Raw genomic sequence first — 24,025 nt, 5'->3', positions numbered from 1 at the left:
CCCTGGTAGAGATAATACCCTCGCGTTGGTCAGTAGGCGCTTCTACTGGCCTGGCCAGTCACAGCTAGTACGACGCTTCTGCTGCAATTGCGATAGCTGCAGGCGAAGCCATATCTGGAGAGAGCATCGAAAAGGACTTCTGAAACCTCTACTAATACCGCAGCGTATACGAAGCAACCTCGCTATGGATTTTATTACCAACCTTCCCCTTACAGATAAGGGTGAGGGATACCTTTGGGTAATTATCGACCGGCTAGGAAAAGGTGTAACCCTTGAAGCTATGGAAAGTATGGAAGCTGAAGCCTGCGCTGAACGATTCCTAAGCTGCTACTTCTGCTTCTACAGCGTCCCTACTTCAATTGTGAGCAACAGAGGAAGCAACTGGACGAGCTGCTTCTGGCGGCAATTCTGCAAGCTTTTAGGAATAGAACAGCAGCTTAGTACTGCCTATCACCCACAGACTGATGGCGGCCTAGAAAGGATGAACCAAGAGATCCAGGCCTACCTACGCAATTATATTACCTACTCGCAGAAGGATTGGGCGAATAACCTCCCAGCAGCCTAACTAGCGCTCTGCAGCTGCGATAGCAGCGCTATAGGCATGAGCAGCTTCTTCTTAGAACACAGATACCACCCAGAGCCTGTCTGGGTTCAAGAGGCAGACCCAGAAGACCATGAGGGCCCTCGTGAGGACCTGGCACGCAAGTTGGTAATAAGGCTCCAGGACGTGATGGATATGGCACGGTCGACCCTTGCCTCAACGCAGCAACGCTATGAGGAGCTGGCTAACAGGAAGCGCCAGCCTACGGAGAGACTAGAAGCAGGCGACAAAGTCTAGCTTCACATAGGCTACTACAGGTCCCCTAGGCCATGCAAGAAACTGGATTGGTTGCACTATAAGTATACCGTTACGAAGGTTATCTCACTATACGTGGTAGAGCTTAACGTGCTAACGGCTATATACCCACGCTTCCACGTGGATACCCTGAAGCGTGCAGGTAACGACCCTTTACCTGGGCAAACGCTAGATGACGAGCAGCCGCCACCAATTATAGATGACGAAGGCGAGGAGACCTGGAATGTAGAGAGTATCGACGCCGCTACCTGGAAGCGTCGAGGGCGCAGGCGACGCTGCGAAGTTCTGGTTAAGTGGGAAGGATACGCAGAGAGGACCTGGGAGCCTATTGAGACGCTCCAGGGGACAGAAGCATTGGAGGCTTATGAACGCCGTTATGGCTCCGCGATGGAGCATGATGGAGACCCAGCCTTAGGGCCGCGGGCACGCCGCCGGAGGGGAGCGGGGGGGTAATGTCACGGGCTAGAGCCCGGATTGATATCTCCGGCTTTGCCGGAGCAATTACTGAGATCCAGCTCCGTTGGACCCACTACTCTGCCGCGTTACACCGCCTAACCCGGTCTGCTTCACCGCTGTTAGGTGCCTACTCTTGTAAAGTCCTTTCTTCCTTCTTCAGCTGAGAATAGTCAATCGACGGCACCTCTACGTTGAACAAGCCTAGGGGCCAGCCCCTTACACTATTTAGCTATAATATTCTTAGATATTTAATAATACGAAAGGTTTATACTTCTACTAATATAGTAATATACTTATTATTACTATCTAAATAGTAGTTATATTTAGAGGTGAATAAATACTTCTATTTATATTATAGTTTTAAATAAATAGCTTATATTTACTGCTTTTGTATATAAAGTTCTATTAGTATTAAGTTAAGCTATTAAACTAATATAAATTATATACTGTGTTACTTAAGCTATATCTTAAATAGTATTAATTAATCTAATCTAATATTATAATTATTATTATCTAACTATGTTACTTATAAAGTTAATATCATACAGTAAGGTACACTGAATATAGATTAAAGCGTCTTAAGTATAGAGGATATTATTTATTAAAGTAAAATGCCCTATTTAATTCTAGAACGTATAAAGTGTTAAAATAATAATATAAAGCGTTTAAAAAGTAGTATTAATAGTATTTTAGCTTATTATTAATAAGTAACTATAATAAGTATATAATCTTATAATAAATGCTTTAAATTAGTTGTATTTATCATTAGCTTTAGTTATTTCTTTAACTTAATATCTGTAGTAATAAGATTAATAAGTTAATCTTAAGATATAAATTATTATTAATAAGTTAATACGTATTACTTAAGAATTTTCCTTAAAATTATATCTTTTTTAAACTTATAGAATAGGTTTATATCCTTAATAGTAACCTAATAATCTTTATATAGATAATTAAACTTCTTTAGTAGTTATTCTATAATGTTACTATCGAACTATAATATAAGCTTAATAATAAGATTATAAGTTTTAAATATACAAATATAGATATTAGAGATAAACGTTAACTTAAACTTAACAGGAAATATAACTTTAAGTTAAATAAGAATCTTAAATTAATAAATTTTAAATAAGAAGATAGGTTCTTTAAGGTTAAAAAGCCTTTTAATAGTATTAAAAGTAAGCCTCTCTTAGTATAAGTTAACTTTTTCTTCCTCTTTAAATTTAGCTTCTTTAAAGTCTTTTAAGCTTATTATATTAATTATTTTATACTAAATACATATTTTCTCTTCTTTAGCTTTATGATTAACTTTCTCTTTTTAATCTAATCTTTTTTATATTAATATTATCTTTATTATTTAGCGTTTTAGTTAGAGAGGTATTTAAAGCTTAATTTATAAAAACTATATATACTTTACTTAAAACTATATAAACTTAAGTTTTAGTTAGCTTATAAATATTACTACCTCTTTAGGTATAGCTATATGAGTTTGTATTTACTTTTACTAGTAATAAGTCTATAGAACTTCTACTGCGTAAAGATATACTTCTATATCTATTTCTAGTAGTTATTAACTTTATAGATAACTTTATAGATATTAATAATTAAGATTAGCTTAATTTCTTAAAAATGATATATTTAAGGTTTAATTAAATATATTGAATATTATAGATTTCAGTTTAATCTTTTTAAAAGCTAATAAAAGAGGGAATAACTTCTTTATAGCTATTATATAGTTAATTATATATTATACTTTTATACTACATTAGATTTTATAATATATATAATAAATCTTAGGCTTATAAAGACCTATAAGCTAGCGCTATTATGTATAATAAGATCTTACTCCTAAATATATATATTATACTTTATATAATTCCTAAAGCTATAGATAACGTTAAAATATAAATAAATTAATGCAAATAGTATTAATTACTAGTAAACTAATTAAAAACGATGAAAATAATAATACTAATTAACGTTTAGGGTGGTAGTGTAGCTACAACCTAAAAATCCTGCATTTATAGGGGTTTTAGTAAGGGTAAACGCAAATGAGTGCATCTTCCCGCGCCGGACATCTTAAAGTACAAGCAAGCATGATGCTGATGGCCATGAGACGAACATGGCGCTAGTTGATAAAGTCAAACTCATACTGTCAGATTAGAGGTAGTAAATCGAATAGTGAGGTATTGTCTTGTTCTTCTATATGTTTAATAATAAAAGATCTTCTACTATTTTTATGTCCAGAGTGAGGGCTTTTACCCTTATCCATAGAGTTTGGCATAACCATAGAAAACTCTTCTCAGCTCCTCTCAAGGTCGCATAGTGGCGGACACCTTTTATAGTGACTGACACCTCTCAAGGTTATCATGGCTAATTTGACACGCCCCCTCAGGGATAACGCGCATGCTGTGGTTCCCTGACCTAAGTTTTGGCTATATTGTCTGTATCTGGAAGATCATAAGCTTCTATATCCTATACGTCGTTTTTCACAGCCTCAGCAACTTATCTCTCGTCTTCCTCTATAAGCTCGCATTCCCTGTTGCGTTCTAGAAGCGCTTGCTGGTCGCTTAGGCGTAGTTGTGTTACGACCCGTTATGCATGGATAACAGTTGACCGACCCACTTGGGCGTCGGGCGGCTAGGACAGGACATTTGTACTGCAGGATCACGGGAACAACAGGAACTCACTCGGTAACGGAAGAACTATGGTCCAAGTCACGTGATGATAAGATAACGATCATATTGGATCAATATGATCCAACACGACTTGGGGGCCAAACGATCATTCTGGATCGGAATGATCCAGATCGACCCAAGGTACAAAGGAACATGTTCAGAATTAGACTTGTATATAATGACCCTGAGCCTGGCTCATGGTCAGACTTCCATAGCTCTTCAGCAATCAACTTAGTATTCATCCTCACGGATACTCTCAGCTTACCTTCACTGCGAATCACTTATTGAGTCTAAGACTGATCACCTTGGCCTCTGAAGAACCGATCTACTACAGCCTACGAACTACGACCTACGACCACGACCCAGTGTACTGTTAGAACGTATCAATCCCCAGCTTCTGTTAGCAGACCCTACTGTCGGATAGCTGACCGTAACAAGTTGTTAGCAAAAAATCTTAAACTGCGGCAAAGCAAGCGCCTTCATAAGTCTGTCCGCCATAAGTTATGCTGACAGCGTATACGCGACAGAGATGCGATGCTCAGCAATCTCCTGCCTCAGCTAGTGGTTATATATGTCGACATGTCGGAGGCGCGTCTGAAGTTGCATAAGCTCTGCGTTGATAAGGCGAACAGTCTGCTGGTTATCGCATTATATTTGTATAGTCGTCTGGGTGCGCGTGGGAGTTGCAAACTGCGCTTCTGGCATGCTTTCTGTAGGTAGCTGAACTTATAGGGCACCTATTAGGCGGCTTGCGAAGAGTGCTTCTCGCGCTGCTTGTGATAGAGAGAGGAGTTCCGCTTCAGTTGTCGACGTTATGACAGTTGTCTGCTTATTAGCCTTCTAGGCGACGATCCCTCTAAAGAGCTTCATAGCGAACGCTTGTGAGCTCTTGCGATCAAGCGTGTTATCCGCAAAACTAGCGTCAGAAGCTACTTTAAGCGTATCGTTATCGCTCCCTGGCGTAGTGCCATACTCAAGGCAGAGGTAGCGCGTATTATATAAGTATCGTAGTATGCGTTCAACCGCTTTATGGTGCGTAGGGCCTGGGTTGTGATTAAATCTTACGAGGCGGCTTGCTGCGAAGGCGATATCTGGCTGCGTTATTACTGCTGCGTAGAGAATTGTTCCAACGCGCTTCTGATAGTGATTAATCTCCCACGGCGCAGCTTCCCCATCATATGGGAAGAGCTTAGTCTTCGTCATAGGCGTATAGGCGCGCTCTTCAGGCGCTTCTGCGTTATCAGCGCGTGGCGTAATAAGCTTCTGTACCTTCTCTGCAAATACAGCTTGTGATAGCTATAGCTTTTGCGTAGAGCGGTCTCATATAACCTTAATGCTGAGGAACCATTAGAGGTCTTTGCCTCCCTCAAGGTGGTAGCGTTTCTGAAGTGCGTTAATAGCCTCCTGTGCGTCTGCAGAGTGTTCGCAAGGAAACGCTAGCACACAGTCGTCAACATAGAAGAAGAATATTACTTAGCCTCGTTGCTAACAGCAGTTCTCGCCCGCTACGCGTGAGAAGCCTAGCGCTCTAAGTCCTGCTTCTAGATAGCGTTGCTATAGAATCTATAGAATAGGAGATCAGTGAAGTCTGTAGAGTGCTTTCTATAAGCGTAGAATGACTCCTAGGCGGCGGTAGCCTGGCGGAAGCTGCATAAAGACTGTTTCATCAAGAGTAGCATATACAAACGCGTTAACAGCATCATATTATAGCAGCTCTATATCAAAGCGTGCTGCAAGTGCTATTAGAATGCGGAACGACATACCTGCAAGCGTAGCAGCGTATATATCCTGCATATCTTTCGCCTGTTAGTCACCCTAGATCATAAGTCTTACTTTAAACTTCGCTAACCGCCTATGTTTATTAAGTTTATACGTATAGACCTAGTGGCAGCCTAGAACTTAATGACTGCAGGCCTCGCTCTTAGCTACTTCGCGCTAGGATCGTAACGCCTCATGCCCTCTCAGATAGCTCTGTTCAGCCTTAAGAAACTCCCTTACAAAGGGGTGCGCTCTTATAGCGTTATTTCGCAGTGCCAGCTGATCGTGAGATATAGGTAGAGCGGGCAATATTCTCTAAGGGTCTCTAAGCGGACTCTGCTGAGCTCTATACGTATTCATACTCCTTAGGTGCCTCTCGCTCTCCAGCTTTTATTTGGCCACAGCAGATGCTCCCTATTAAAGGTCTATCTCATCTATAGCCGCCTTTTGGGTATAACCTACTCCTGTTGTAGTTTCAGAGGCTTCCCACCCTACGCGTGCGCTCAAAAGGTGATCAGCCCAGGTGCAACAGTCTGCAGGGCTATCTATCGATCGCTTGGTCTTATCCTTATATGTCTTTTGTGCGTGCGGCTGGGCGCTGCCAGCTAAGAAGGCAGCTTTAAACGACGTGCGTGGCGCCTAGCGCAGCAGCGGCGGAATAGTTTTTGAATCTTCAGACGTTTTTGAAGGGTGGTCGCTATGTTCCCGCCCCCTCATATCGAGCAGAGTGCTCTGTAGCGCTGTGAAGAACGCTGAAGGTGGTGGAGGTGTCTCCAGAGGGGTTATAAGTTGAAAACTCGCTTTTATATATAGAGCATCCTCTGGAGGAGGCATCCTACGCTCCAGGGCTGCTATATCACTCAGCTCAGCATGCTCATAGTCTTCAACCCCCTCATCTGCTTCTTCATCAGCATCTTGCGGTATAGTAGTCCTATTTGTCTGGTTAATTAGCTGCATTAGATGCTCTTAGATCTCTTGTAAGTCTATATAGCGGAATTCTTCTGCAAGCTCCTTTAGGTTGCTATTAAAGAACTGCTTTTCGTTAAAGACTACGTCTCACGTAGTGAATACCTCATCTCATAAGGGATTCCATATTCGGAAAGAGTTGCTCAAGCTATAGCCCACGAGATAACCAATAAATGCTCGTGGAGCTAGTCTCTGGCGGCGGTTCTGCTTGAGTTACACTTATCAAGTCATAGCAAACGCCTTGCAGCCGTATGCTCAAAGGTGTGAAAGATCTAGGCGTGCATAGGGCGCTGCTTCTGCAGCCCAGAAGTGCTTGTGGAACACCTCGTATAGTGTTCGCCAGCCTCTTGAGGCTGTAGGGGTTCTGTTGTAGAGATATGTTGATGCTTTTGTCGCTTCCAGCTATAGGATATCTGGCAACTTAGCTCCAGACGCCATAGCTTGCGCACGTTGCTTAATAGTAGCTGCAATTCGTTCAGCTCCACCATTTTAGGCTTATATGTTTGGCGCGCAAGGCTTAAGTCTTATTCTGCATGATTTAATCTCTGAGACTACTTGCGGATGCTTCAGGATCTTATTGTCTGTCTCTATGACTTTCACTCTTGCTCTATACTGGGTCGATAGGAGTGTGAGGAAGTTGGTAATAATAGTAAGTAGGACATCTGTAGTCCATCTCATGAAGTAGAAGTCCTAGGTATAGGATGATGATCAATCTGTCACTAGAAGCATATACTGGTAGCCTTCATAGCCCTCATCGTAGTCGTAGAAGTCTATAGCAATATGATCGGCAGGCTTCTCTCATAGTAGGGCTTCCTTTACTGCTCTTTGCACCTGGCGGTGTAGCTTGCTTGTTCCACATACGTCACAGTCGATCGTTGAAATAGCAGAGCCTCCTGTGAGCAGTCGTACGCTGCGCGAGGAGCCGATAAGGTGGCGTATTGCCTCTGGGCCTGGGTGGCCTAGGCGGCGGTGCCATATTATTATACTCCCACGGATCGGCTTTCAACGCGTTGCTGTGGTGTATTTATGCTGTTGTTGCAGTTTTAACGTCTTATCCACTGCTTGTGGGATTAGAGCTATTACAGCTAATGCTGCTTCGTTTTCAAGGGGTTGATACTCGAGAACTTGCTGATGATGGTGCTCTTGGAGAGCGCAGAGATATGATGAGTTGGATCTGCATAGGCAGTTGTTATGTAGGCTCATATCCCACTATATGCCACGCTGGCGTAGCTGTCAGAGAGAGATAAGGCTGCTTGCAAAGCCTGAACAAAGTGCTGCGTTGTATAGCCGCAACTTTGTCGTACTACTGCTGCGCCCCCTCAGCTTGATCTCAGCTATGCCGTAGCCCTCAATAGGCACCTGATGTGCGCCTGCCTATATGAAGTCGCCTGGAGCGGCTCTATAGAGTGTTATAAACCTTGATAGGCTGTTGAAAACGTGAATTGTCGCTCCTGAGTCAAGTATAGCTGAGTTATATAGCTTGTACGTAGAGGGTTGCGTGTGAAATGCGCTGTGGGCTTTGCCTCTGCACCTTCTATATAGTCAGGCTTCCATATTGCTGCTTAGCTTGAGCTTTCGAATGCATTCCGCAAGCTCTTTATCGTTATTAATCCAGTCTTCGACGAGCCTATGCGTTAGTTCGTGACGTGTAAGTCGCTCAGGGCGTAGATCTTCAAAGACTATCCAGCACTTTGAAAGTGGATAGAGGCTGAGGTATGCAGGACAGAGCTTTTCATCCTCAGTCTCCGTCTTTGCGAGTGCTCTCTTTTGAGACCTATCTCTTATAGGCGTTGCGTGAGATAGACCTGCGTTTTGAGGAGCTCCTTATGTGCCTCGTTACGCTTATCGTCCGAGGTTACGCTTTATAGGAGTAATAGCCTCCTGCTCTGAGTCTTGGGTAGTAGCGCTATCTGCGTCGCCTAATATCGTTGGTCTAAAGGCTCCACAGCCGCTTTTAGTGCGTGGGTTGGCGTTCTTGATAGTTCGGAGGAACTCTCTTGTCTTCTTAATAACATCACCTACAGTGAGGGTGCCCTCTTTCGCCTTATCAGATGCGTTCGTATGGTATGAGAAGATCCAGTTATCAATATAGCTATTACTAAGCATATCGACATAATCTGGGAACCACTGGTCAGCTTCTCTGGCTTGTGGAAGGCTACTCGCCTATGCCTCACAGATCGCTCGCTCCCATTTTGTGAGCCAGTCTTCTACATCGCGCTTTGTAGCTAGCTTCTTGCGGGCTGGGAGTTGGAGGACTGCACTATATTCAGCTTTTGCAGTAGCTTTTCGTTCGCTATCGCTAGATCCTATACGCTTCTGAAGCTCATAGATCCACTCGTTAAGGTTCTTATCAGCTGTACAGCAGTGTCATAGGAGTTCTAGGTCAGCTGTATCTCTGATCCAGTCTTATAGGGCGCAGATGCTCTTCATATAAGCTTCGTAACTCTTGATTCGAAACATATAATCAGCTTGTCGATCACGATATAGCTTGCGGTTGGCTCGCGAGAGCTCTGCGAGGTTTTCAGCATGCGCGACTGCAGCGTCGTTGTCTGGATCTAGGATGACCGCTGCAGAGTTTGCTCCACCCCCGGACGGATGGTCAGAGATCTCTGGAGCGTCTGGAGCTGCCATGAGTGCGTCGAGACGGCTCTGGAACGCGCCGGGCATAGTTTGAATGTGTTCTGCTGGATTGATATGCTTCCAGAGATTGTAGGACTTTGCTTTTGACTGCAGCTGATCGAACCAGAGGATCCAGTCACGCGTTGAGCGTAGCTCGATCGTCTTTATAGTTGCTGTCGTCATATTGATAGAAAAGAGTATATAAGAAGATAAATAGGCTTCTGGCTAGATTCGCAGATTCAGACTGTTAATTGTCAGATTAGAGGTAGTAAATCGAATAGTGAGGTATTGTCTTGTTCTTCTATGTGTTCAATAATAAAAGATCTTCTACTATTTTTATGTCCAGAGTGAGGGCTTTTACCCTTATCCATAGAGTTTGGCATAACCATAGAAAACTCTTCTCAGCTCCTCTCAAGGTCGCATAGTGGCGGACACCTTTCATAGTGACTGACACCTCTCAAGGTTATCATGGCCAATTTGACACATACACTTATTTTACGGAGTTCTTCGGTTATCAAAACGAACAGTTCCTGACGCGGAATGTAATTCTTTATCCTAGTGGTGGCGTTTTCACTTTGCTTAATTAGGTCGCATATCAGATGTGAAGCTGGTCAACGTCTTCCCCTCTTCGGCTCTTGATCACGGGAACCCAGTGTCACAACACGAGTAGGATTTTTAAGAACAAGACGAATTATTTGTCGTTTGAGCTTACCTCATGTTTAATATTCAAACCACACGGGCATAGCGGACTGCATCCGCCACCCCCGTTCGCTGATCGTAAAGCTAAACCTCTATTGGAATCTGTCAATCCTGACGGCCTAGGCAGCTACGGCAGCTGCCCAGAGTGCCGGTGAACGACTAATCGTTCGCTAAGATCGGTTTTGATACTCAAGTTGAGATGACGGCGGCCATCCATGGCTCAATCAATCAATTAGCCGGAAGCCTTGACTGCTCTTTTCGATTTACTCTACAGATAGAATCAGGCTGGCTGAAGCCCTGTCGCAACGCGCCTCAACCCTGCGCTGCCAAGCATGCATTGTTAGCCAATTATCCACATCCGTTGGAAGCCGGCAACGCAATCTCCTGACATATCTCTCCACTCGTGAGCGGCCGGGTGATCCTACTTAGGCAACGACTCGCTAAGCGCATCCAAGAACCTCGACGACCAACAACATGCAGGGGTTGCCCACCCTTTTAAACGATGCCCAGCCTGCTCGGCACCCCTGAATCTCAAAATCGATCTTTGGTACTTCAGTTGAAGACGCACCCCCGTTCCACGCTGAATCGTCAGACCTAATACAGCTCAATCGGAGGAACCACCAAAATGACAACGTTACTCGACCTGCCCACAGAGCTGGTCTACAAGATCCTTTCCGGGCTAACGGAACCCAATCCGGGACCTTACCGATTTCGCTTCGAAGATGCCAAGCCATCCTTCAACACCGAGCGCGTCAATCAGAGTTTATCGACAATGGCCAAAGTCTGTCGCACGTCGCGCACACTTCGTGATCTCGTTGAGCCACTGCTCTATGAGTTTGTCTACATCCCCGACGCAACCGCGAAGCCACTTCTGTCGCTTCTGAGATGCTGGAAATCTCGGCCTCACTGTGCTGGATACACAAGACGATTTACGGCAGAGACGAAGTGGGCTGCTGGAGGAACACCTCCTCAAATCATTGACGAGAAAGATGTCGCATTTGTCTCTGAGATAGCGGAGCAGCTCAAAGTCAACTTGCGCGAGACTTGGCACGAGTACACCTGGAACACAGACATTCTCATCGAGCTCGCAATGGTTCAGGCGCACCGCATCCAGAGTATTGAGCTGGAATTTTGCCAGCGCAGGGGAATCTACCGCCCAGCGTTCGAGAGCCTTCTTCCCGAACTTGGCAATACGAAACATATTAGATTCCCGAGCCTCGACTATCTCTACATCTTACAGGCAGGGTTGAGAGCAGGCGAGCTCGATCATGTGCTGGAGCGGGCACCAAATCTTACCAAACTCCGCCTCTTCATGTGCGATTTCAACTATCCGAGCCAGACTCTGCCTGTCAATCTCACAAGCCTGTGCATTTTCCAGTGCGTAATTCCGCCCTCTCGTCTAGAGACCATCATTTCAAGTATGGAAAAGTTGAGTCGGCTGGAGTGTACTATCTGGCGCGGCCAACCAGATGATTTGGTTAGGGTTATTACTTCTCTATCGAAGCACGCGAAGACGTTGAAGAGCCTCACAGTGTGTTTCAGATGGAATCGAAGGCCTGGAAGTTTGAGAGTGAAGGTGCCCTTAGAGGCGCTCACCAGCCTTGAGTCACTGACCACCGATGTTCGAAGTTTTGGTTTTGGAGCCACAGGTTTGATACAATCCCTGCCCGCATCTCTACAAAAGCTGCGCATCATCAGATCACCGGAAACTACGAAAGATGAGCTGGCTTGTTTCTACACCGAGCTTTGCGCGGCACGGACGCGTGGGATGGAAAACCTCAGAGTTCTATTGTCGGGGCCTGAATATTGGGAAGAGCTAGACAGCGATCACGACACTATCTTTGACGGTTCGATGCTTTTCTGAGCTCGTCAAGTCATTTTTCAGATGCATGCAGGGGTGCCACTCAAAGTTGTTAGCCGATGGAATTGAAACAAAGCCCAAATAACATTACCACAAACACCTAAGATGTCTATGAAAATGGCCAAACTCCTGGCTTCGTCCAATATTCTTTTCCCATTCCCCCTTTCTATTTATTTTCTCTTCGTTCTTCGTTCTTCCTCATTCCTCAATGTACCTTTCATGACTGTTGTTAACTTGCGTCATGCGCGCTGATGATCGAAATGCTGGCCCTGAACACAGAATCAGTAAGAGGTGACAAAACGACTACTGTCGGGACTGATTTTCAGTGCTGTTTGAAGAGTTGTAAGAGTTGTCAGCAGAACTATCCGGGTGTGGAAACGCATCACCAATAGCACCGTACGGGTTTCGGCCACCATTGGTAGCCGGAGAGCTACCAGGAAGAAGACGACCGTCACCAATGGCACCGAAATTCGTTGAACCATTGACGAAGTCTCGACGCCGACCCCGGTTGGCTCGGGCATTAGGCGGCGGGAACGGGTGCGAGTCCGGCATCTCATAGATCATTGGGTCGATGTCCATGTCTTCGCACAGCGCCATCGGAAGTGTATGGTAGAACTCGGTCTTCTCATCTTCATAGGACTGTCCACTACCAAGTCGAGTAGCTGAAAAGTCAAAACTGGAGAGCCCAGCCCACTCTTTCTGGGGTTGAATATAGAAAAGAGAGGGAGCTCCGAAAGTACGCAGAGGGTATTTTCTTCTGATTTGCCGATCATAGCTTTCTGGCTGAGGGAACCGTTGAGGGGCAGCATCTGGAAGGTTGACAGGTACTTGAGGCTCCGGCTGACGATATCCAGGCTGTGGTCTCCTGTCAGCTGGATACAGTGCATACGGGATTGCAACGCGAGGATCATCGTAACGAGCATGTCCACATTGAACCTGCTTTTCTTGTAGGCACTGGGCGCACATGTACCCCATGCGCTTGACCTGAGTTTCTTCAAAGTCAGGGCAGCGACCTTCTGGGGATACTCTTGGATTAGTGGAAATCTCGGCTGGTTGCTCAAGCCACCATCTTCCGCAACGTTCTTTGTCTTCCCATTGTGCCTGAGGCTTCACGTCAGTGACGTGACCTATTTCATTGGATTGGAGAACAATGTTGCTGAGCTCGCAACCCTGGCGTTGCGGACACTCCCGGTTGATACAGGGGCAGATGGTGTATTTGTTGGTGCCGTTACACATGTTGATTGATTGGAAAGATAATCTGGAGGTGTGATGTGGTGGGGAAAATGGCTATTCGAGATTGTTGTATTAAGTGATGACGTGTAGATAATGGATGCTGTTGTGTTTGAGTGACTGATGAGGAGAACATATTTGCTACGGGTTGGCTCTTCGTTATATAACATGAAGAGGGGCAAATGGCACGGAACTGACAATAAAATTGTTCTTGAAATAATTCAGCTTTCCACAAAGAGAAACGACAAGAAGATCAAAGGGATCAGAGGTCTCGTATCATGAACAAACAAGATGAGTCCAAGGCCTCAGGACAATGCGGTTGTAGTTGGCACATCAGGAGAGCTCACCTTGCCTTGTGAAATAATCAAGTTGTTCGTTTCACGGTGCCAACTAGACGCCTATTGCTGGTCACGATATACAAACGAGGTATCTTGGTGGACCAAGGTGATGAAGAACTCGCGGGTCTGGAAAGGTCGGACGAAATTCTGGCTTTCCATATCAGAACACATGTTTCGGAGCTGAAATACGGACTTCATTTTCTCATTCGTACGCTACTGGGTATCTTTTCCTCTCTATCCGTCAAACAAACTAACGCCAGTTGATTATGCAGAGTGTCCTCCCATACCTGCACACGCTGTCAAGACCGGGGGCCATTATTCCAGCCTCACGTCACTCAGCATCCGACGCCATAAACCCGCTCCCGTTCAACGACGCGCTCGACCCGTTCAGGAAACGGTCGTTTTCTCTCAAAGCTACCCCTTCTCCATCTACGACGTTCGTATCTTTCACGATAACATCGGTCATATTCATCGCGCTTGGCAATGTCCTCCAAAAGGATATCCTTCTGCTCCCTCTCGCCAGCGAGCATGGCCTGGAGTATCTCCACCTTTTTGAAGAGCTCGTCAACCCTTGCCGACCTGATGTGCTCGTCTGCAAGCTTTCGCTCAAGATCCGCGATTGTGCGCAACAGTTTTTCGACTTCGTATCGTCGGCCTTCGTGCAGCGTGTGATTTTCGCGCTCGATCCGGAGTTCCTCTTCGAGAATCTCAACTTTGCGCACAAGTTCCGAAATGCGACGCTCGTACCCATCCGTTGGCGGAAATCGAAGTCTTTCTTCTGCAAGGAGCTCCTCCAATTCGTCGACTCGGCGCAGCACCTCGCCCGCTTTGCGCTCCCAGTGCTCGACTCTCCTCTGCTCGCGCTCCAGGTCCAGCAGCAACCGTGCGTTTCGGTCCTCCAGATCCTTTCTCCAAATGCGGTTGTCTTCCTCCGAAATCCAAGTGCTCCGGAGAATCCGAATTTCCTCTCTGCTCTCGTTCAACCGAAGTAGACAGCTGTCGTAGTCTCTGGCAAGCTTGTCATGGCGGCATTTCAGATCATCGTAGTGGTGTGACTCATAGCCCCTGCCGCGCAACCTGTCTTCCAGGTGCTTGATCTTCTTATGCAGCTCCGTCCGAGAATGCTCGTAGCACAATTTGTCAGATCCTGTATCGTTGAAATTGAGGCACTTGTCGATCTTGCAGCAGTGCTCTTCGCAATAGCCAAGACGAAGTCTGGCCTTATTGCTGCAGCCAGATCTTCTGCATTCGTGTTCCTCGCAAAATGTCCCCCCTCCTATACGAATTCTGTCGCATCCATCCCAATTGCAAGAGTGCTTTTCACAGTACTCGCCACTTATACAAACTTCGCGGCAGTCGGTAGTTCTGCAGGTATGTCGGCGACAATAAGTGCCGAAGCCCCCCTTCTTGACAACAATTGCGACGGCATAGCACCGGGTCACCTCGCAGCCGTGATCGCGGCAGAATAGTCTTTCGACGTCTTTCTCATTGTCGCGAAAATTTAGACAGCCCTCGAAAGTGCATTTGTGGTAGCCACAGTAGCTGCAGTTGGGGAGACACAATTTGTCGCAGTCTTTGTAGATGCATCGAAGCTCTCGGTAGTCTATCTCAAGTTAGTCTCTCAAGATTCCATACGAGGACAGACAAGTGCATTACGCTTCTCGCAATGATCCCATAATCCGTCCTTGTGCCGATGTCGCCATAATTTGCAGTCTTTGAAAGGGCATTTCTGGTGCTTGATGCAGCGGAAATCCGAATGGACCGTCTCGCGGCAGCCCTCTTCACGACAAATCCTTGCCACATGGTCGATGCAATAATCAGCGTCCAGTATTCGTCTTTCGAAGCATTTTCCAGTCGAACAACGGTGGTCTTTGCAGTAGCCACAGTCCCCGGGCCTTTCCTTGAAGCATCCATCGACGCGGCAAATGTCTGTTCGAGCTGCCAGTCAGCGTCATGCTCCCGGACTCTGCACCAGACAAAACTTACGGCTCGAGCAAAACCACGGCAAAGCGACGCCGAGCGGACAATCCCCTCTACGTGTGCAATCTTTGAACCCGCACTCCCGGTCTGTGGAGAAAAAGAATTGTCAGAAATTTGGTCATGACGAGAGGGAAAGGGACTTACGTAGAGAGCAGAAGCGGTGTCGCTTCTCTTTTGATCGCGTGCACATAGACTCGCCAAAGACGCAGAACTTGCATGTGTCTAAAAAAGCTTTTGAGCCACCTGCATGGGTTGAAAGATTGAGGATATTTTGATGACTTACGCTCCACGCAAAACTCGGAGTACAACCTGATGGATCCTTCTCGACGTATGTAGGCATGCTTCCGGGAGCAGCCTTTGACACCGCAAATTCTATCCCACTCAGATCTTGAAGAGCAGGTAGAAATGCAGCTTGAGCAGCTGCAGCTCGAACTACAACTGGAGCTGCAAGTCGAACATGACGACGAAGATGATGAGGAGCGAGAAGGCAGAATCAGGCCCATGGTGAGTTCCGGTTTCTTGGTGACAAGAGCAGAGTGTCCAGAGTCCAAAAGAGGGTTCTGTCTTGCTCAGTCGTCAACTGCGGCCGAATCTAGTACAGATCGATGAGGTGACTTGGTGGTTGATGAAAATCGTGGGCTAAGGAGGAAAAGGTACCGTCTACGGAAAGAGAAGAATGAAAGAGGAAAGAAAATTGGCGACTGGAAGAAAATGGTGGAGGTTTCTCTGAAAGAAAGATGACCGAAGGGAGGTCAAGGTGAATGCAGGAGCACGTCCAGGTGAAGGTGTCTGACTGGGACAAGGACCCCGTGAGGTCAAGGTGACAATGGCTTCATCCCAACTTTTGGAGTGGTGTGGCTCAGCTTTGTCCGGATCATCCCAGGCTTTGAGAAAAGCCCGACCACGCGACCAGCTGGAACACCTGTCCTACCAAGTCTTTGCTAGCTGAGTGTTTCCCTTTCCACCAAATTTAGTTCTAAGAAATGGGCCTCCCAGATATGAGATGTACGAAATTGAGGACATCATGTCTACAGCATGGGCAACATCTGAAATTTCGCATCTGCCGTTGGACCTTTCGCAAACTTTGCGTAATCATTTTGATCAAACAATTGGATTTCAGCTTGCGCAAAGACTTGATCTTAGCCCGATTCCGACAGAAGAAACTGCCGGGTGCATTTGAATCTAGCAGCACATTAGAGCAAACAGGAATGCAAGCTGCAAGATCCAGACATGGTGTAGTCGCTTCAACATAAGACTTTCACCTCACCTTGAACATATTCGTCATTCGTCAAACCAAAAGATCTTGACATGCAATATTGGGTTGCATTCAGCCGGTTCAGACCGAGCGTACGGCCAGCTGAAGGATCGGCCTCTCGAGAACAGACGTCCGACAAGACGCAGACGAAACGATACTAAGCTGACAGCTGTTCGGAACGGACCTGCTATGAAGTCTAAATGACGCGCGGATGCGCAACGCGACCGGAGAATCGAAATGGGGACCCGATGAAGGAGAGAACATCGGAGGAAGAGAAGTTGGGGGCCACCAGCCAGTAAGCATGAGCCACACGTGGTCCCTTGAACCAGCCGGCTGATGGTGGGTTGAAGCTCCCAAAGGGTCTCAAACCATCACATGGAGGGTCAATTGTGTGGCATGCGCCCATCGAGCTAAGACAAAACCACCAAAAGGCGACCGGCCAATTACGTCATGCTACTCTCTGTGATGTCAATACAAAAAGGGGATAATTCCAGGCCTTCAGCTAACAGATGGTCGTGTCATAGTCAAATTACTCTTGCAGTGAATTCAAAGATTCCAAGGAATGGGACTGCCAAATGCTTCCGGCTATTAAGGCATTCGTGGCAATGTCTCAAACAAGACCAAAGCATACTGGCAAAGCTCAGCCGAACGGAAAGCCTTCCATCATTGCGCGTCTGTTTTGCGCCAATCATGGATAAAGACGGCATGTCAATTGGCAACCAGCCGACAAAAGCCGCCTTCAGAGTCTTTACATTCTTTGCTGTTATGTCACTCAATTTTACCACAAAACATTCACATTGGGAACAAACCAAACACATTTCGCAATACTATCTGCTCTATTGAATCCAAGATTCAACGTGGAAAGCCACGGTATTGAGAGCCGGCTGTTCATCCCTCCGATGCATTGGGTGGTGCCGCTATGTCTAAGCGTCTGATTGCTCCTCTGGATCGTGTTGAATAATCAATGGGGTTATGAATTCGCTTCATTCGCCTCGTCCTTAAACCCGCCATGGTCCGCACCACTTAATGCACATGTTTCTCGAAATACACCTGCGTTCGGTCGCCGGAACTTTCAAGACGACCGGCAAAGCTGGAGAAGTTCCTATTTGACAGACAGCTATCGCCAACGTCTGACAGACCGAGGGGTCGGACCATTTTTAGGCAAAGCGTTCCTGAACACAGACCTTGTCTACACCTCGGACCTGACGATCTGACCCATGAGTTCCTCCAGCACAGACGCCGCCTTACGCAAATCCGGAGCTTCGCCATACCAGCGCTGCAAAGCCCATGTGGCCGAGTCCACCGCATGTTTCCATCGGTCCGGCAGTCGGAACCTACCGCTCTTGACCGCCGCCAGGACCAAAAGAGCACGGGTCATCGCCGCTCTGGCCATGAACCAGGTTCCGTGATGGCGATGGTGCGGATTAGCGTCCAGTAGCAGCTCGACTGCGATCTCAAGACCCTTCTCCGCTAACGGCAAGACGCGGGGAGACCATGGGTCTTCGGGGGGCTGGTGGATTACGTAGTACACGAACGGGCGATGGATCCATTCGCGACAACTCTCCGCTCGGTTTTGGATGTAATGAACTAGCTCATTACTAGAGTGTTCACGATTTTGCCAATTGATCTGTGACGGAATATGACAGCACCTACAAGAAGCATCAGCGGTCAAGCTTCGTAGGCTCGTAGCAGAGATTTTCGAGGATCATAGCTCAGGGCGGCCAACTACTCACCAAACATTGATTTGTTGATCAAAGTCTTCATATTTCTCAATGACTTTCGCAATATTTCGAATCCAAGCTTCTTCACCATGGTAACCCATGATCGCTATCGCCCGGTTAATCATCCTTCGAGACGATATTTCAGCGAGGTAGTAAAACCAGCTTTTCTCCTCTTCTGGTTGGATATCGTCTTCAAGAATGTCCAGCGAACTTGGTTGTGGCGCTGGTGTAGCAACCTCTGACGGAGGCGAAGGAAATAAGTCAGGGTAGCTCAATCGAGTAATGCCGCTCGAAGGCAGGGGTATCTCGCATCTCAGCTCGCTGCAAGATCGCATTAGTCTGCATCATGTGCGTGGTAGGGGCTCGGTACTGACCACTCGGATTTCATGCACGACCAGTAAAGGCGCTGCTCAAGACGCCGTGCTTTTTGGGACATATTTTCTGCTCGTCGTTGAGTCCGTCTCCATAGGAGATTTTTGAACTGCACGCAAGCCTGGTTGAAGTAATACCAGGCAGGGAGAGGACGTAGAGAATACATCTCAAATACTCCACAGAAGAACAGGCACTGCACTTGAAGTAGGGAGGGTTCAAGGAGACCCAGTCGTTTCTTCGCTGCGAAGAAGTAGGCTTGGGCAGTATCCGGATCAGTGGAGTTTGATGCTGTCGAACGAATGGACTCAGGCGTGCTATTCAGAAAACTGTCCTGTTCGAAATGGGTGGCCAGGCAGGCCAGAGCGCAGGCTATGAGCTACAGAGGAATAAGCAAGTGAATGAGTGCCGCGAAAGAGGAAACGCCGACTTACTACAAGACACGATGGGCCGTCCCAACGTGGACCATTCTCAATCGCGGCCTTGACATGTGCTCTGAAGTCGGGTACATCGAGAACTGGATTCTTGACATGCACATATGCCAAGAACTTTTTTGAGAGCACAGTAAAGTCATCTTCTTGCACTCCTCGCCCAAGACTGGCTGCGTTATTCGATTTCCTTACGCCCATACAATCAGGATCGTCATCTTCCAGTTCGAGAATGAAAGAGTTGATCTCAGGAACAGTGTCCCTGAATATTGGCCATCTCAATATTGTCTCACAGTTCCAACTTGCCGCCGCAAGATCCGGAATATCAAACCGGGTCATAACATCGTCTTCTGGTAGGCCATCGTCTGTCTGGCACTGCGTCTCATCTACAACAGCGCAGGAACTCCCCTGGGGTCCATTAATCGAAGTCGGCGACAAGATCTGGTTGCCGTGTGGGATAGCTGGGATGCCTGTGGGCTCAGCCGCCGGGAGCGGTGCCGGTGGGCGGCTCTCCAAGAGATTGACTACATGATTAATCCTATCCAGAATTGCCAAGCTGGCTGGATCAAATCTGCGAGGAAATATTTAGAATAGGTATGCCCACAAAGGAGAAATGCTCTTACGTTGAGAAATCATTCGTTGTGTCTGGATAGGTACACAGGCCGCCGTTCCGTTGGCAAAAACCACAGGCGGGCCGCACGTTGTCGCACTTCGTCTTGCGGACTCGGCATGGCCCACAGGCGGCCACGGCACGCCTTCTTTGGTACATGCCGGATGTACGGCGCCTCTTGTTCCCCGCCTCAGGAGTCTCAGAACCCGCATCAGCGCCCGACATGGTCATGATACTGCAGAATCAGGCAGTCGTGGATTGCAACCTGTGGAGATAAACGGCGCTGGATAGGGCGTAGGATATCTGAGAAACCTTTCTACGACGTGTGATAACGGGACTTGCCCGAGTGATTTGATGGAGGCGGCGTGCTGAAGAACCTGGGGCAAGGCGCGCGGGGAGTAGCGGAGTTAAGAACAATGAAGGAGCCCTGAAAAGCGAAAACGAGGGCAGGGGTTCTCCAATTGATTATTGTGGTACCGTTACCCCATCTCGGTTAGCGTGCTCGCTGCTCTGAGTCGTTACAACTGCTGGAGCTTATTTAGTGACTGAAGGTTAAATACTAACTGCTCTAGGTGACTAGGTCTGTATTATTGGCAAGGCAGAAGATCTCTATTGATAATTGAGATACTTGGAAATTCATGCATCGCCTTCGCCATTGGACTCTACTTGATGCATTGCCCTAGCTCTTCGCTGCACCCATGCCTCGCAACCTATTTCATCGTACTTCGGCTTCTCCCCGTCTTTAACACAAGTATTCAAAACACCGCAACTCTCATGCAGACCAAAACCGAAGAAAAAAGGCATGCTAATCCTCTCCTCGCCGCTAAGATTTCGAGCACGATGAACAGTGCTGATGTAAAGATCGTTGGTAATGCGTTGCAGATAGTCAGCGATATTGACAACAAAAGTTCCCGGAATCGGCGCCGCCCTATTGAGAGACCACAAGTGAGTTTCAAGCTCATTTCTTCCTCGAAGCGGCATGGACTTACCTGATCCATTGCCCCTGGCGATTCAGAACTTGCAGCCCCCCGACGGCATCTTGCCAAAGAATGGTGAAAAGCTGGAAGTCCGTGTGCGATCCGATCGATACTGGTGCATCAGTGTCGGCTGAAGCACCGTTCAAAGCCTTCGATAACGGCGGATAATAGTTGAGCGCCAACGCAGCATCTGGGTATGCAAATTTAGCATCGAAATGGTCTTCCTGAAGGTCCAGAGATAATGCGAAAGCTCGCACTAGCACGCGAGCAAGTTTCAGGCATGACTGCCAGTAACGGATGATCGAGCTTTTGAACTGCGGCTTATTGGAAGCTCCCTCCCAATGAAAATCTTCTATCCGGAGGAAACGCTTGGCATCGTCTGGGATGGACTCAACGTCGCTGATATCGGGATCATGACGAGGATCGTAAGTCCAGCTGAACGTCTCGCGAACATCGACACTTTCCGACTTGTTGATACGCTGGGATCCAGGAGGTTTGTAGCCGTTGAAGTAGCGACTCTTGCCAACCCAGGAACGCATCTTCGCCTCTTCTTCCTGGCGAAAGTAATCGAGACAGGCTTCGTGGGCAGCGTCAGTGACGGACGAGTCGATGCCATGATTGGTGATGTAAAAGAAGCCCGATGAAGTTGCAGCTTGGCGGATCTGTTGAGCCACTACTTTTCGGCTTGCAATGTCATCACTGAAAGAAGGTGTTATGTCAATGAGTGGAATCTCCGTCGGAAGAGCATCACGGAGTGGTGTTCGGAGAATACGGCGCGTTACCGGGCCATTCCCGGAAGCGAAACGAAGAAGAGTTGTCTCCAGTTCGGACACGATGGTTGTCTCGCCCATGATGCCTCCAGTTGTGTTTATGTTGTCTAGAGATCTGAGCGCCATGAACGGAAGCAACCGGGCTCTTAGTAATTCTTGTAAGAGACGACAATTTTGTTTACAGAAAATCTGGAAATGCGGGGTGACACGGTGCGATAAGACTGAGCCTTTGTTTTGCAGGCGGGGACGAGACACTTCATTGGCTTCTGATAGGGCCCCAGGAAACCATCTTGTCGGAGATGGCCGCCCTATCGCACAGCATTTCTAATTTTCCTAGCTATGTGTACTTCGTTTCACGATCACGTTCGCAAATCATACTATCTGAGACCCAGATGACGGAATTACACTCAGAGGCATCGAATCTTCTCATCATAATGGCGCATGCATGGTTCGAAAAACTGCCTTTTATATTTGGTGGATTTTAACCTCCTTCTTTCGGCCCCACAAGATTTGTGACTTCTATTGGCCTTCTCGGACGAGGGATTTGATCCTACGTGCTACCTTTGCCTGACAAGGTCGCAGATTCTCGATTTTACCTCACCAGACAACTCTTCCAACAAAGCATGCTCTCATATCTACTCGATTGTTTTCGTTGTGAACTTTTTTACGTGAACTTTTTTACTTCGGCCATAACTTACTTCTCGCGACGAGGATGGCTCTCGATTTCGACGCAAAAGCCCATGCCTCACTGCAACCGCCCAAGCCGGAGGCGCAATGTTGCTCAGATTGCCTCAATATCCCTTACTCGATCCGTAATCATGCATACCACTCAAGGCAGTTTCTGGATCCTGAGACTTTGGACGCGTCAGGGTGGCGTTACTGGTTCAAGCCATCCATTAACGCCCTCAAACAATCAGCCATAGATGGTTGTCCTCTCTGCGCACTGATATATTCACGGTGTCTTCAATCAAGCCACGAGGACCCGCACTATTGGAAACATGGAAAGGGTGACCCGAGACTTTAGATGGTTTTCTGTGGTTCCGCCCCTTACGAACCAGACATCAGACTTGGTGACCGGCACGTGCAGAATTTCAAGTTCACTGCTGCCCCTCATGAATGGTGTAAGTGAATAATTGTGTCGCCATAATTTGTTTTGGATGCGCGTACGATGAGCTGATTGGGAAAATACAGCAGAGCAATTTGCCAGATTTTTCCGAAGACAATCGAGCCCTAACTTGCCCAAATTCTGGACATATGATTGTGACCATCAACATCAGGCGCACTGTTCATCTGGTTCAGATTTCCTGCCAACTCGGCTGGTGGACATCCAGCACAGGCAAGGAAATGATGACGTTGTCTGTGTGGTGCACACAGTCAGCGCGAATATCTCAGACAGACGATACATGACACTCAGCCATCACTAGGATCACCTAACGGACGAGGAGACTCAGTTGACTTTGCGCAATGTTGGCAGTCGCGTCGAAGAGCTTTCCCTGAGAAGGTTGCCGCCTAGCTTTCGGTATGCAGCCTTTCTAACGCGGCAGTTGGGGATTCGTTACCTTTGGATAGACAGTCTCTGCATTTTGCAAGACTCAAGAGGACTGGGTTAGAGAGTCTGTTCAGATGGGACAAGTGTATAATGCCTCTTATTACACTATTGCCAATTCCAACGACGCTCTCGAAAACTATAATCTTTCTTCCCTTCTAACCTTTTTCTTCGTAGTTTACCGCCTACAGGCGCACTTTATTAACTACTATATAACTCTTATAGGGACATATTTAAGAGCTAAGATAGCTTAAGAGAGAAACCTCTATAGTTACTTATAGAAGTATATAAAGAGAGCGTAAATTATTTTGATTATAGGGAGTAAATATCTCCCTTTTTATATTATTATAACTTATTATACTAAAATACTAAAGTAATACTATATTTACTACTTCTATAACTACTTTAAAAGTAATAATAGTTTTATTTAGTTTATTAGAGAAAAAGAGGATAATATCTATAAATTTTAAAATGAATACTTTTTCTTTTAAAACTATGATAAATTTAAAGAAATATTGTTTTTCTATTATTTACTAGTATATATTATCGTCTACTAATATAACTATAATAATCTATTTTCTTTAAAATATTTAATAAATTTAAAGATAGTATTAAAGTATTTAAAAATAATAAAATAACTAATAATTAGTATTATAAAGTAAATTAGTTAGATATTATAGTTAGCTATCTAACGGTAAAAATTGCTAATAGAAGCTAGAGGTTAATATATTATCATAGTATATTAGGTTATAGTTATAGTTATAAGTTATAGTTTATAGTAAATTAGGTTTTTAGAAGCTAAAGTAATTAGTTCTAGATTTAATAAGTGATTTATAGTAAAAGTGAGCTAACAATATTCCTAAGGATAAATACTAAGTTAATTACTAAAGAGCTATAGAAGTCTAATT

General features: G+C 46.3%; 4 protein-coding genes across 4 annotated transcripts; 1 reads left to right on the top strand and 3 right to left on the bottom strand.

The window, feature by feature from the left end:
* Positions 1 to 10,657: 10,657 nt before the first annotated feature.
* CGCA056_v007601 (uncharacterized protein) lies at positions 10,658 to 11,896 on the top strand (the record flags this gene model as incomplete). Its single annotated transcript, XM_037322849.1, has 1 exon — positions 10,658 to 11,896. The coding sequence occupies one exon, from the start codon at positions 10,658 to 10,660 to the stop codon at positions 11,894 to 11,896; it is 1,239 nt and encodes a 412-aa protein (XP_037178783.1).
* A 300-nt stretch (positions 11,897 to 12,196) lies between these two features.
* On the bottom strand, positions 12,197 to 13,129 carry CGCA056_v007600 (uncharacterized protein; the record flags this gene model as incomplete). Its single annotated transcript, XM_037322848.1, has 3 exons — positions 12,197 to 12,532; positions 12,634 to 12,748; positions 12,783 to 13,129. The coding sequence occupies 3 exons, from the start codon at positions 13,127 to 13,129 to the stop codon at positions 12,197 to 12,199; spliced, it is 798 nt and encodes a 265-aa protein (XP_037179089.1).
* Positions 13,130 to 17,885: 4,756 nt separating this feature from the next.
* Positions 17,886 to 20,049, bottom strand: ecdB-2 (Echinocandin B biosynthetic cluster transcription factor ecdB; the record flags this gene model as incomplete). Its single annotated transcript, XM_037322847.1, has 5 exons — positions 17,886 to 18,345; positions 18,430 to 18,738; positions 18,792 to 19,165; positions 19,221 to 19,785; positions 19,838 to 20,049. The coding sequence occupies 5 exons, from the start codon at positions 20,047 to 20,049 to the stop codon at positions 17,886 to 17,888; spliced, it is 1,920 nt and encodes a 639-aa protein (XP_037178704.1).
* Positions 20,050 to 20,460: 411 nt separating this feature from the next.
* Positions 20,461 to 21,697, bottom strand: hxnY-4 (2-oxoglutarate-Fe(II) type oxidoreductase hxnY; the record flags this gene model as incomplete). The annotated part of the gene is made up of 2 exons (XM_037322846.1): positions 20,461 to 20,752; positions 20,814 to 21,697. 2 exons carry the CDS (start codon positions 21,695 to 21,697, stop codon positions 20,461 to 20,463), a joined length of 1,176 nt encoding a protein of 391 aa, XP_037178703.1.
* Positions 21,698 to 24,025: the final 2,328 nt, after the last annotated feature.

The sequence above is a fragment of the Colletotrichum aenigma genome, assembly GCF_013390185.1.
Source record: "Colletotrichum aenigma strain Cg56 chromosome Unknown KSG_Cg56_contig04, whole genome shotgun sequence".
NCBI classification, from domain to species: domain Eukaryota; kingdom Fungi; phylum Ascomycota; class Sordariomycetes; order Glomerellales; family Glomerellaceae; genus Colletotrichum; species Colletotrichum aenigma.
This window is presented reverse-complemented; position numbering and strand designations above follow the sequence as displayed.